Source organism: Saccostrea echinata, unplaced genomic scaffold (assembly GCF_033153115.1).
Source record: "Saccostrea echinata isolate AGI-Se365-2 ecotype Australia unplaced genomic scaffold, CSIRO_AGI_Sech_v1 ptg000012l, whole genome shotgun sequence".
In the NCBI taxonomy this organism is placed as follows: domain Eukaryota; kingdom Metazoa; phylum Mollusca; class Bivalvia; order Ostreida; family Ostreidae; genus Saccostrea; species Saccostrea echinata.
This window is the reverse complement of record NW_026889761.1, coordinates 14306017-14320380: the sequence shown is the minus strand read 5'-3', so window position 1 is coordinate 14320380 and position 14364 is coordinate 14306017. Positions and strand designations below refer to the sequence as shown.

The following is a 14364-nucleotide window of genomic DNA, read 5'->3' as shown; positions in this document are numbered from 1 at the left end:
ATACCATACAACGGAAGACAGCAGTAACTGTAATTCCTGGCTTTCTTGTCCACATACTACAAGTTTGAATATATACATGTATATTTAGCATGCAGTGTTACAAAATAAAAGAAACAGGAGAGAGAGAAAAAAATGGTGCATAAACATATTTCGCTTAAAGTTAGTACATGTAAACCCATCTATATCTGTCTCCTACAACATGTACAGTGTTTCACAATATATATCACAATAGGTGATAGATGTGTAGGAGTTATTCCCCGTATTACCAAAACACAGATATAGTCCTAAATAAAAATCATTTCAATTTAATTTCGCAAAATCTATGATGAAATTTTATTCAACAAGGCAACATGCATAAATGAACAGTTAATAAAAATGACAATTTAATATTTTTTTGAAAAATATCTTCTGTAACCCAAATACTTCATATACAATATCATAATTGTAAATACAACATTTTCAAAATTTTATTAGTCCTGAGCAATATATAATAATAAAGTAGAATGTTAATATGGGTGGTCCGGAGTGTCTCGGTTATCCTATGAATATCTCAATACCCCGAGCTCAACATAAGACCCCCCTTTTTTTTCCCCATCTATTCGAGATAGAATAAACGATTTCCAATACCGTATCGTATTACAATATCACATAGTCTGTATTATTTTTTCAAAAAATTCACACATTTGATATAAAAAATCAATAGCTCACAAATTCACTCTTGCTGTGTGCGAAGAAGGGACATCCTCGCAAGCCAGAGGTCCTGAGTCAACACGTTGTCGTTGTCCAACGGCAATTGACTCAGGACCCCTGGCTTGCGAGGATGAGAAGGGAAAGCTAGGGAGCACCATGCGTCTACATATTTATTTATGTGCACTCGTCCATTGGAAATCCCCGTTACTATATTTAACTACAGTAACTGTATTTCCGTATTTGAACTGATTTTTTTTTTAAACCTCAAAATTATTAAAATTTTTTTTTTGTAAAATAATTCTATTACACGTACCGTTCAGTTGGCAAGGATCATACAGCACATCATTTTTTTCTATTGTTACTACATGTACCATTTCAGCCACGGCCTCATGCCTCCTGGGGGGAGGGGGGGGGGGGCACAGAGAGAATAATTTTAAAAGTGCTACCTTTTCAGATAGTTACAGCTATCGAAATTATAAACCTTTTTGCAAAAATCGATATCAAACCACAAATGATAATTTTAAAACAATATAAACCAAAAAAAGTCAATAAAAGAATAACATACGCAGCCAATGAAATAGTGTACGTATAAAGTACGTGTACCAGATTACAGTTAAGTCCCTTTAAAATTTTCCAATAACATGTTGTTTCAAACCAATTCGGCAATCGATAGAAAATGCATCAAACATAATTTACAACTTTCTACATGACATAATTAACAATTGTTTTATTTGTGTATCAATGGAAATTTGCAGTTATTTGTATAACAGTGGCTTATGAAAGATTAACGCACTGCTTTACTTTAGCATTTTTATCGGGTGGATATAAAAATATATCGAAGCCCTGAAAATGATATGGAAGGTCCGAAGTGTCTAGGTTACCTATCGATTACTGTAATAACCCTAGCTCATCATTAGACCTCCACAAATCTTTTTTTTTTTAATACAGTATTTGAGATAACACTTTCATAAAAGTAACGTTACACAGAGGTACCTTATGACCAAAGTCTTAAATTTCAAAAGCACAGAATGACATGTTTACACGGAAATTGTTATTATATTTTGGTACTTACATGTACATGTTAGTGGATGTTGGGGATTATGAAAAGATGTATGTTATCTAGTATCCATGCTTCAGGTGCCTGTATTGCCCTGTAAGAATTACATATAAACAATTGCTTTTGTCTTTTGTGCATTCAAAAACACAGCATGTGTGAATTTTTTTTTAATGGATAATATTCTTTTTCTGTAGGATGACAAAAATTGTTCATAGACAAAATTTATTTCAACAAATTATAAAAAAAAATATATACAATGTATATGCATACCCTGCTTTGTTAGTTAAAAGCAAAACCCTGTACAGGTGGGGTTTTTTCTTTTCCCTTTGTAGAGGAGATAAAATTTAAAATGGTGTAACCCTTTAAACTGTGAAAATTTGTTAATCTTTATTTTTACCTATATTATCATTTCTTCATCGTGTTTTTAAAGTTTATATAGAACCTACAGAATATGGAGAACACAATAAACACTTTTTTTTTTAAACATACAAGTGCTATTTAAAATTTTAATTATTTAAAATACTGTAATATTCACATGTAATTCATGAAATCTTCCTTCATAATTTCATTTGAAGCAACACAATAATTAATATGTGAATATCTGATAAATAAATAATTCATTTGATCACAAAGCTCACAAGGTCTCAATTCCCAAATAAAATTCAATAAACCCTAATACATGTATCAAATCATATAAATGAACATAATCTGCTAATAACTCATTCCAACACTTGTTTTGCCTTGAGTATTCAAGCTGTTAATAAACAAACAATAGTCAAACTGTCTTTGGTCAAAAATACAATTCTATACCACACATGCCTCATGAAATAAAAATAAAATGATCAACAGATACATTTACACATGTACAAATATCACACAAAATAGATATAGTGTAAGTAATTGGTGTCACTGAATGCCCAATGGTTGTCCTTGGTACTTGAGGGATGACTAGTTACCTAAAATGTACATTAGTTATAACACTGCTGCAGTGTGACTAAGGGGTGGGTTTTCTATGACCGCTTTACTCTGTACCAGTTGTAATTCCATCTGAGCTGGAGTAGGTGCATTTCCTTCTCCTGCAAGAACTGAAATAAACAGATGTGGAAACCTAATGAGCAAAATTTAAGTAGTTGGTTCCAAGTCATAGGCACTGAACAAAACTGAAGGTAGTCTGGTTCAATTCATAGTCACTGTGTTACAGCTTCAAGAGCTACAATTCTCGATTTTAACAGAGTATCAACATGATCAATATTAATATGTTCAGAAATACTTTATCGCAAAATTATTTTGTTAAAAAGCATTCTGATTGTATGCACAAGTACTCTGAAGTTGATATTAAAAAGATGATGAGTTTCTGATTGACGATATCTACGTAGTTTATGGAGATCAGGTCTTTCAACAATCTGTTGGAATTCCCATGGGTACCAATTGGGCCCCCTTGTTAGCAGACCTATTTTTGTATTCATATGAAGAAGAATTTATTCAAAAACCTGAATGAGAAGAAGAAAACACTTGCTGTGGCCTTCAACTCGACATTTAGATATATCGATGATGTATTATCAATTAACAATAGTTACTTCCATTCATATGTGGACTCGATATATCACAAGAACTTAAATTAAGATACCATAGAGGCTGAAACATCTGTTTCATATTTGGATATTTTACTAGAAAAAGACTTTAATGGTAACCTAACAACAAAAAAGCTTTATGATAAACGTGATGACTTCAATTTTTTTTAATCGTTAACTCCCCTTACTTATGTAGCAATATATCCTTATCACCTGCATATGCTCTACGTATGAATAATTTCCAAAACAAGGCAAGCTACTGACAAAAAAATTGATGAAACAAGGATTTCAACAGTCTTGTTTGAAGTCATTATTCCGCAAGTTTTATGGTCAATACAATGACCTTGTCAGCAAATACAACCTATCATTGAGTAAACTGCTGACTGACGTTTTTCATACTAATTAATAGGCCATTATTTACTGAATTGCCTATGGATTTTTCCATTTTCCCGATCATGACAAGGAGCACACGGCGGGTGTGACTGGTCAGCAGGGGATGCTCACTCCTCCATAGCACCTGATCCCACCTCTAATGTTTTTAAGGTCTGTTTGCTCTTCTCCCGATCCCAATTTGTATTGTCTAAATGGACTCTGGGCTTGAATATTGTTTGTTATCTCTATACTTCATTTTAATCGGTGCTTTTTATTACTAAGGTTCAAGGATCTCCATCTGCAGTAGAAGACTTACTCGTTAATCCGATTCATTAAAAATTGTCAGAAATTAGGAGTAAGTATTGCAGATAAACTGGGAGTTCTTTTCTCTGAACCTACTATTGCTTGAAAATGAAAAATTTTGTGATTTTTGAAATTTAAATCTTTTTTTTTTCCCAATCTTCAGGCTTAAATATTTTTGTCAAGTCATAAATAAAATTAAATAAAGGTTGTGTAAAATATATGTGCTTTCAATTGATATGAAGAAAAAAGGGATGTCCCCTTATATTAGGCATTTAATATGGAACCGAAAGTCCATTTTTGAACTCAATAAATAATTGACATTGATTAAATAAAATACTAGTAGTATATTCCTAATGTGAGTATTTTGTAGACTTGCAGCTCCCTGAATCTTTACAATTATTGTAAACTAGTGAACAATACCATACTTTAAGAGGTCAGATTACAAAAAACTTGAAACTCTATCATTTAAAAGAAATTATCTGTTATTCAAAAGAGAGGGAAAAATACATTCGAAATGATATGAGAAGGAAGTGATTCTTCCTTCTTATATCATTTTGAACCTATTTCCCTTCTCTTTTGAAAATCAGAGTTATAATAATTGGACATATTTCTACTAAAAATGTCAAAAACCTGGAGATTCTTGAAAAATTTAACTTAATGTTGTATTTTAATGGATAAAGGACACTATATGAATGAAGATGAAATATGTTAAATGACTCTTATTTATAATTAATTATTTATTATAATGTTTAACTCACCTCTAGCCCTGTCCAGTGTTCGTTTGATGACATTTTGAAGGGTTGAAATGGTTTTCTCAAGAGCCAGCTAAAATGATAATAAACTACTATAAAAAAAAATACTACATGTACTAAGGGTACTCAGGACTGTATTGTGTCACATATAATGTCAGATCTAAAACCACAGGCCTTTAGATGGCTTTTAATGTGACTGATTCACTGACAAGCTGGGGGAGGGGTGTGTGTGTAAATAAATAACCCTAGTCTGATTAAAGCGATCTAAAGGACTAGCTGTGTATAAAACAATACATATTGTACATTTTTTTATTACATTTTCAACAGTGAAATACCGTGATTTATTTATTGAATAAAAGTAATATTCTCTCACAGTGTGAAAGGATACCAAAATGATATTCTCTCACAGTGTGAAAGGAAATCAAAGTAAGTAAAAATTAATTTCTGGCCTGTCATAAGATAGAGATATTAACTAAGCATCTTGATAGAGCTAAAACTGCAAATTTCTTCCCAAATAAGTTGCTAAAATCCATGCTATGTAATGTTTTCAATCACATAACTGCAGCGCTAGGCTATGACGTCTCAACCGCTCAACTATGACGTCAAGCCTATGACAGTGTTAAGAAAAGACAGAGGCAAAGGGAAAATCAAAGAAAATGTAATAAACAGAAAATTCAATGTTTTGTAGATGAATATGGAATTTATTTCACTGGTGAGACAGGATTTTTTTTATATTTTCACTCGTGCTTCGCACTCGTGAAAATATCAAAAAATTCTGTCCCACTCGTGAAATAAATTCCATATTCATCTACAAAACATTGAATATCCTCTATCTATTTCATTCACCATTGCATTGTGAAAGGCAAAACACAGACTGTTTCAAATGCTCAAATGATCCTTATTCAGAAATCATATTGAATTAATCTGGGCATTAATTTTACACTATGGCAGTGTTTATTTTAAGAATAAAATGCTCTCTTTCTTTGTTAGTATGGGAATTAACATTACAGCTGTTGCAGGAAAAAAATACATAACTGCCATAGGCAGGCTATGGCACGCCGATTGCTTCAAAATTATTTTCTGCACAAGGATCACGATTAATATACACGAGTAAAATAAAACTGCACGTATCGGTAAAAATTGCACATAGTTTGAAAGATTTTAACACAAACATAACGAAAAATACACGAATCCGAAATCTTTTACACGATTAAGGGGTATAAAATGCACAAACGTAAAATCAAAACTGCACGAGCAGAGGAAACTAAAAATTACACAAACAATTTTACTGCGCATATCATTATTATGCAAATAGAACATTCATTGTGTTCTTGGTTTTCTGTACTCTTTACCTCTTCATGAATGCTGGAAATGGCGTTGACGATGATATGCATGTTTGTTTGCTTCTTTATTTCTTTGCTAAAACTCGATCCGATTTCTAACTAATGCCAATCGAATGAATGAAATGTTTTCTTGTGAACTGTGTGAAAAAATTTTAAAAGTTGTTTGGAGATATTATATTTTTCTTATATTGACCGAGATCCTAGCCAAAATATGGAGGTATTATATGATGTCCGACATAAATTGTGACAAGAAAGGAATCGCATGTTTGTGTTATAGTGCGGAGAAAAAGTACCATTGCATATGATGCACTCGACTCCGAACTAAAAGTAATACGCTCTATGGCCTTTTAAAATTCTCTAACATAAATACAACTTTAACGGAAAGTACTTGTATAAAATAAAATTAACACATGCATAATAAAACAATTAATAAAGTGGATTCTTCATGAAAATGATGGCAGAATTATTGCTGATTATAATCATTAAATTGAAGAATTTATTTTGGTACTTCTCATTTGTACTAATTATGAATTCATTTGGGCATTTTTTTTTTCATTTAGGAATAGGAAATTATTCAGTTGGTTGGATATATTTTTGACTTTCAAAAAGATTAAAAAGTGGAGATTACCTGACCTTAGATATACACAGTATGTTTTTAAAGTCAAACATAAAAAAATATATTATTTCTAATTATACATGTATCTTGGGTTAAGTTATAAAATATGAGGATATCAGTTTTGGTTGGATATCTGTAGCCTACACCGTTATGAATTCTGTCCATGATTTTGCAAATTTTCAGTCATAAACTACGGTACTCACAAGACATTCCTAACGGTAAGCGTTAACCTCATTTGTAATGGCGATTACTTAATAAATGTTTTCACTTTTAATAAAAAGGACCAGATAAAGGGAAAATATATATACTCTATGTGCTTTATGTACATGCGGTTTTGTGTCTTTTTCTTAAAATTTGTCCAAATGAAATAAGAAAACTCTATTCAAATAATCCTGGCAACGGTAAAACATATCATTAGTGGCAGATCTGGTTCGTGGATTGATTGAGTCGCAACATCTGAATCTATGTATTTATTAAAGTTTCAAATCGTTGGACCATAATGACACATTGGAAATTTTAAAACATAGTGAATTACTAAATACATCTTCATACAATGTTACAAATAAGAAAATGGATATTATAATAAATAGAAAGAACATAGCACGTGTTTATCACTCTTGAAAAATGCAAATAAATCATGTTCTTCATGGATCTCAAGGTTTGACAAATATTTTCCAAGATAACAAATTCGGGGGTGTTCCTATACTACAAGTTTAAGATTGCGTGCCTGTCAATTTATCTATATGTATAATATACGTTGTACATATTCTTGAGAGTCTAGCGATATTTTAAAAGAAACTTTTTTTAAAAAGAATACTTGTTACTCCTCCTTTTGTATTTATAATATGTTTCAAGCATCCGAGTCACATTGAGCTGTTCTCTAATGAATATTAATGAAATGTGCGCAATGAGGATGCGTAGCATATTATGTCGATGTTGTATTCTCACTCGTGCAGTTTTCGTTTTTACGTTTGTGTAATTTCCTCACTATATCGTGTAAATATTTTGTTGATTGTGCAGTTTTTCTATAGTTTGTGTAAATTTTAATAACTTCGTGTATATTTTCCTCACTTTGTGTAAGTTTTTACTTACTCGTGTAATTTTTGTTTAAGGTCGTGCAGAAAATAATTTTGAAGCAATCGGCGTGCCATAGCAGGCTATGTAATTTTTTCTGTACTAGCTGCAACTGTGAATTCCCATACTAACAAACAAAGAAGGACATTTTATTGTTTATATTTATGTACTTTTTCCATGGGGTCATAATTCTGCTGGATCTCTCTGTTAATTTTCAAGGCCTGAAGGGTAGAAAATTACGCAGGTTTCTTAGATTGCATTTGACTCTATATGCCTAAACTGTACATTAAGTATGCTGAGACAAATTTCCACCAAATATTTGTGACTGCATGCTTACATAGTGTAAATTAATAAATAGAAATGGCCAAGTAGTACAACATTTCCATTCTCTATCTATTCATCCCCGCTACGCTCCCACATACACCTCTGTCAATGCCTGTTATACAAAGTTCTTGGAAAATTTGTAGATACTGAAAAATTGCATTAATAATTGTTTTTAATTACATTTATTATCAGAAATCAAAATTTATTTTTTTTTTTTATAACTCCTTAAAAGGATTTTTTTAATTAAGTTTTTAATTTTTATTCCCCAAAATAGTTCCCTAAAAACTCTGAAAATAAATCGTTTTGATGGATGATAGATTTAAAATAAATGATAAATTATCGTCTTTATGGATAATTACTATAATTAATTACTATTATAAATTCACATTTTCACTGTTTAAGACTTGTACAAGAATCTTGTACAACGAGCGTTAATTGACACAGGTGTTGGGAGTATAGCGGAAGACAACTCTGGATAGAGAATGACAACATTTCAACATATATTGAACAACATAAAGACAATCAGAAGTATTGAGATAAACATGATAAATAATGATCTAAATCAGAAGAACATTCTACTTTTGTATTTTGTTACTGAACTTGACTACACTTGCAGTCTCCAATTCTTCTCCTGACACAAATACAGAATGTCAGATGTTCAGAGAGGACAAAAAAATGTCCCCCCCCCCATCTTTGATCTGGGGGCATACAGACTGACAAGATCTATTTGGTTAATATAGAGACATTCCTGTGGGCATTTCAAAACCAAACATTTTCTAGAATTTGAGTGATACACAACCTTCCAAAGAAATATACCTTTAGATTTTTGTCTTTTTCCAACCATGCCAGCAGGCAAGCAGCAAATAAGTCCCCAGTCCCAACAAAAATGGCAGGTACCTTTTCAAATTGTACTTTATATACTTCTTTGCAACCATCTAATAAAAATACAATAGTAAAATGTATACCAGTCAAATTCTAATAATATTTACACTAATAAACATATATACATAAACGATCAGAACAATATGATGGCTAGTGTTCCAAAGATTCATGGAATAGCTCCATAAAATCAATACTTTACAAATATAGCCCTTTTATGAGGTCAATCCATATAGATATATCTACTTCACAGAAAAGCATATCGACTGTCAGAGCACGAAGTGCTGTGCAGTCGATATACCTATGTATTGACCGAATCAAAGGGCCACATTTGTTATATCATTTTCTTTAGAAAAGAAAGAGACAAACATATTCATTATGTAGGAATTTGTGAGTTTTAAAGACTTTTTGGCATTATAAACACATCTTTCGATTTTCCCAAAGTTATATTTAGTACTTCAAGTCAGTATCATAAAATATAATTTTGGACATGATGGCAAGCAAACCAATTAGATTTATTTAATTACACAGTAAAAATAATATTGTACAAGATAGAATTTTTATTATATTGATGAAAATTTAAAACAAATTTACAATCCATTGTGAAATATCCTTACTGGTCACTGTGCTAGCCAGGCATATAATGGTACCATCAGTAGCAAACTCACTACTGCTAATGACCACAGTCTTTGGCCCTTTGCTGTGTAGAATCTGCATTGCTTTAATGGCATCCTCTACATTGCTAATTTCTACTCCAGTTAGTTTTCTAAGAAAAATTAGAAAAAAAAAATCAAATTGAATAATTTCATGTTTACCACGCTGTTGTTAAAATACAAACACATGATGTATTCTCCCTCATTTTATTTCTATGCTTTTACCATGATACCATTTAGCAGGTGAATTTAAACTGAGATTATTTTGGCTGAAGTTGAAACAGGGTTTATTTTTCTTTAACATGTTTGGGTGAAAATACTACAGATCAAAAATTATTATGTTAACTATAATTTTACATGTATGATGATATAAATGTATATAACTGCATTTGATAGATTGATGAGGCATGCATGGCCTCTGATCAAACCAAACTTTGAGTCAAGCTTCTGCAATCTCTGTATGACATTGCATTGACAAGGACAAAACTGAGCTGTACCAAGTATGAGCTTCTATTATTCCAGCATTCCAAATGTTGTGTCTGAATAGAAATTTTCCAGTTGGAGGCACCTGTGACCTTGAACAAGACCAATGACCTTGGTTCAGGGTCATGTTTTGCCTTCTGTTCATGCACATCCTTTGTGTCATTAAAGTACATGTATGATGTTCTAATATTTCACCATTTCAGAGTAATGGCATGGATAAGAATTTTACACAAAGTTCAAGGAACTCAGACAATTCAACACAACACACTTACTCAGCCTCAAACTGGTTTGGTGTAACTATGTCAGCTATGGGTAAAATTTTCTCAATGTAAACTGGAAGTAACTCCTCAGGGACATACTGTAATAGAACAGGGTAAGCAGTTTTACAATTCTGATAGCAAGTTTGTCATAATGACAGCTCACAAATTTGTCAAATACCACAAATGTAGTACAGTCAAACCTCATTATCTTGAAATCCATGGGAATTGCTTTAACATATCTGAGAATTCGAGATATTGCAGGTAAAATACTTAAAGAATAAGTGGTTGGGACTTCCAAATTATTTTGACATATCCATGGTAAATTGACAGAGGCTGACAAATAAATTTTTAGGCACTTGTCCAAGGGCAAGTGCATGGTCAAAATTCACTTGCCCTGCCTGAATTTTTCATGACCATAAACTAATACTGTATATTAGGGGTGCAACGATACACTAATCTCACGATACGATACGTATCACGGTATTCAGTTCACGATACGATACGTATCACGATACATGACAAGGTTTAAAAGTCTTTCAAGTTTGTCATCACATTTTTTTAAACTTGACAGGGTTATACAAAATGTTCATATTTTTTAATGATAATTAAAATAACATTTTGTTAACTTGAATTGGATTGTTAGGTAGATCTTTGAGTTGTGACAACATTCTAAACCAAAAATGAACATTTACAGGGAACTACGGGGAACTTTCCTAATAATCTTCTTTTTAAATTGGAATGAAAAAGGAAGACATTCATTCTGTTATTCCTTTTATTTACGTAGAAAACCAGTTGTCATGTTTCTCGTGTTAATACGTTTTAGTCAACAAGACAGTGAATTTTCATCGAAATACACACGTGATGAAATATCGTGCATTACCAAAGAATACGTTTAGATCTAAAGGATTTATCATTTGTCTTAACATCTTTAACTTATAATCACATTAAGTCCTTCTCTGTGTTAAATCTGAGGTCTGTAAGATGCTGGAGATGAGTTTAACTGCCGTAAATGCGTTATCGGCGACCTCACGTTTTGCGCGGAAGACATTTTGAAATAGTTAAGAAGGAAAATAAATCGGACAAAACGGATAATTCTGGACCGATTGAACCGAACCGCGATATCAGTTTAGCGTATCGTGAATTGAACCGTGGAAAAATATACCGCGATATACCGTCAAACGGTTTATCGTTGCACCCTTACTGTATATCATGTACAGTGTATATATTAAAAAAAAATAGGAAGACAAATACTGAGTATAATGCAAGCCTTTGTGAATAGCTTTATCTATTTCACTTACATGTGGATTTAATTTTTTTTTTTGAAGTCACTTCCACAGGGCAAGTGGTTGTTAAAATTTCACTTGCCCATCCCTAAAATTCACTAGTCCCGGGCGTCGGGTAATGGGATTTGTCAGCCACTGATTTAGATATCAGTGATTGAGATACCAAAGTTCAACTGTAGTTTGTGAGGACATTATAAGATAAACAATTGCAAAAAGCAACTATTGCAAAATGAAAATCAAGAATGAAATATTTCAGTCAAAAAATCAGTTAAAAAATGTAAAGTTCTTCATGCAAGCATGGTTGGGCTAACTGGTCTGTCTGAATGTGTGGCATTATATGCAGACATTTATACAATAAGCACTGATAAGGCATATTAATACAGAAACTGATGCACACCTCCAGTTTTCTTCTGGTAAAAAAAAAGAAAAGAAAAACTTTTCTTACCATTTTACCATGATCCCCCATTACAGGATCACACACTGAAATAGAGGGAAAAAACTTTCAAATTATCAAATTTATTTACTATAAACTGTAATCAGTAAATTTATATACCTGTAATCATATCATTATCATCTATAATTATAAAATAACTATAAATAGATGACATACCATACAGGAGAGACGGGTTACTTGTCTTTAAATCTACCACAATGTCTGCTACTTTTTCTAGGAATGATTTGGACCCTATGTACCCTGAAAATATAAGAATATGGATTATAAATAAATACTGTGAATGATTCTTTCACAAGTGGGTCTTGAGATGAACTATAGGTGGCTTTATAATCTCTCAATAGACTTATACTGAGTATAGGACTTACTGGCAGAACTGAGAATTGAGCTATCAGTTTTTCCATTGCTTTTCTGAGTATAAATCGATATAAAATCAAATTAATCAAATTTTAGTGGCATTCAATTAGCACACAAAAAATTGTGCAAAAGGTGCAAAAAAATGAATTTGGTTTAAATAAATAAACAGCAAGTAGATTGTATACACTGATACACAACTATTTATACCAGAAATGGTCATTTCAGAGAATTGAAACTTATACAAAACTTGATAACCAAATATATGACAGCAGTATGTGAAATGATCTACATACCACCACTGAACTATTAGACAATAAAAATGGATTAGGCAACCACAGTGGCAATTAAGAAAAAAATCTAGACATTAATTAACCTGTTAGTATATGTGAAAATGAGCTGATGTTGTTTTCTTTCAAACCATCAAACAAGCATGCTAAGTCATCACTATTCAGCACCTGTCCCTTAAAACATTTGTAACCTGAAATAAAAGGATTATAAATAAAAAATATATATATGAAATTTTAATGCTACTTCCATAGAGTATAAATGTGAGCAACATAAGTTAAACATATGAACTTTAAACAGTATGCCTACCATACATTTCAAATATTCCTATAGATAAAAAATATACATGTGTCAAATTTTATATACTCAATACATGTTCAACATGTCTTGAAATATTCAAACATGTATATGAGAAATATATTTATGCTTGTGATTTTTATAGTAAACATAGTGAACATAGTTATAATTTTATTAGTGTTTAATCACTATGACAAACCTTTATCATGTTTTAAATGTTTACAGCATATTTGTTACCATATATACCTTTTACCATCTGGTTAACTGTGCAACAAGTCAAATACCTGTGTGATTGGAAAACTGCACTGAATTGATAGTGCTGACATCAAATCCTAAGACCTAAAATGCAAAACAGACTTTGTTTAAGCATACATTTGGTAGTCATAATTTTTTTCTTTGATCTTGTCAAGAGAAATAAAATGAAAACACTTTACATCTGAGCCCCCTCAGTCTCCCCTTTTCAACACAAAATATGTTTCAGGTAATGAGGTGAATGATAAATCAGGCTAGGGCGTCCTTTCACATTTGAACTGGTTGAATAAACAATAATCTAATAACAGTAGAACAGTAGAACTACTTATATACTGAAAGTTTTCAACATACAGTATAGTGAGAATAATAGAATAAGCCATACTGGCAAAATATTGTATTCAGATACATCACTGAAAAGAATGCTCATCAAAATAGCAATATTTTTTTTCTCCAACGACTCTGCTAAGAGGTGTTAAAAGACAGAGAAAATTCGACATGGGATTCAGCTGACCTGCAAAGGAAAAGCGGCACTTTTATTTCCGACATATCCAAAAACTACAGTACTCTGGATCGATAACACACTCTTTTCCGGCATGTCAGCCATAACGGAACAATTTCAAAACCGGACAAACTTCAAAGTACAGTTTACCCTTTCACATGTGTTTGTTGTTGGTGTCAGAGGTCAAAGTTCAGATTTATTTCATTAATTCGTACATTATTTTTTTTGTATGAAATTTCTTTGTTTCATTCATCTTAGAAATCCTATAAACAGATAAATATGATACATTGCATTTAGAAATGATTTACGTTCGTTTAAGTGCGTGCTGATTTTAATAACAGTTTAGAATGAGTATATAGAAAATATAACGATGGTATGAATTAATCTAATTCTGACACACCGGAAATCTTCATTAGTGGGCGTGTTTAAACGTAACCTGGGTCAAGAAGGGTCAAAAGGTAGGTAAGTTGTATTTTGCAGAATTTAAATTTAAATATAACTATTTCTGTAATGATAAGGATTTTCACAGTTATGCATTGTCATACCTAAATGTGTTTAAGCAG

At 31.8% G+C, this 14364-nt stretch overlaps 1 protein-coding gene across 1 annotated transcript; it reads right to left on the bottom strand.

The window, feature by feature from the left end:
• Positions 1–1919: 1919 nt before the first annotated feature.
• Positions 1920–13976, bottom strand: LOC133185989 (pyridoxal kinase-like). The gene is made up of 10 exons (XM_061321272.1): positions 13814–13976; positions 13335–13389; positions 12842–12946; positions 12271–12354; positions 12106–12140; positions 10390–10475; positions 9599–9747; positions 8919–9037; positions 4752–4818; positions 1920–2832 (listed from the first exon to the last, which is right to left on the bottom strand). The coding sequence occupies exons 1-10, from the start codon at positions 13904–13906 to the stop codon at positions 2720–2722; spliced, it is 906 nt and encodes a 301-aa protein (XP_061177256.1). The 5' UTR covers positions 13907–13976; the 3' UTR covers positions 1920–2719.
• Positions 13977–14364: the final 388 nt, after the last annotated feature.

Coding starts and splice junctions, on each gene's coding strand:
- LOC133185989 (XM_061321272.1), bottom strand. CDS start 13,906: ATGGCTGACATGCCGGAAAAGAGTGTGTTATCGATCCAGAGTACTGTA. Junction 13,390..13,813: donor GTGCCGCTTTTCCTTTGCAG/GTCAGCTGAATC, acceptor TTTGCATTTTAG/GTCTTAGGATTTGATGTCAG. Junction 4,819..8,918: donor AAAAAGACAAAAATCTAAAG/GTATATTTCTTT, acceptor TTATCATTTTAG/CTGGCTCTTGAGAAAACCAT.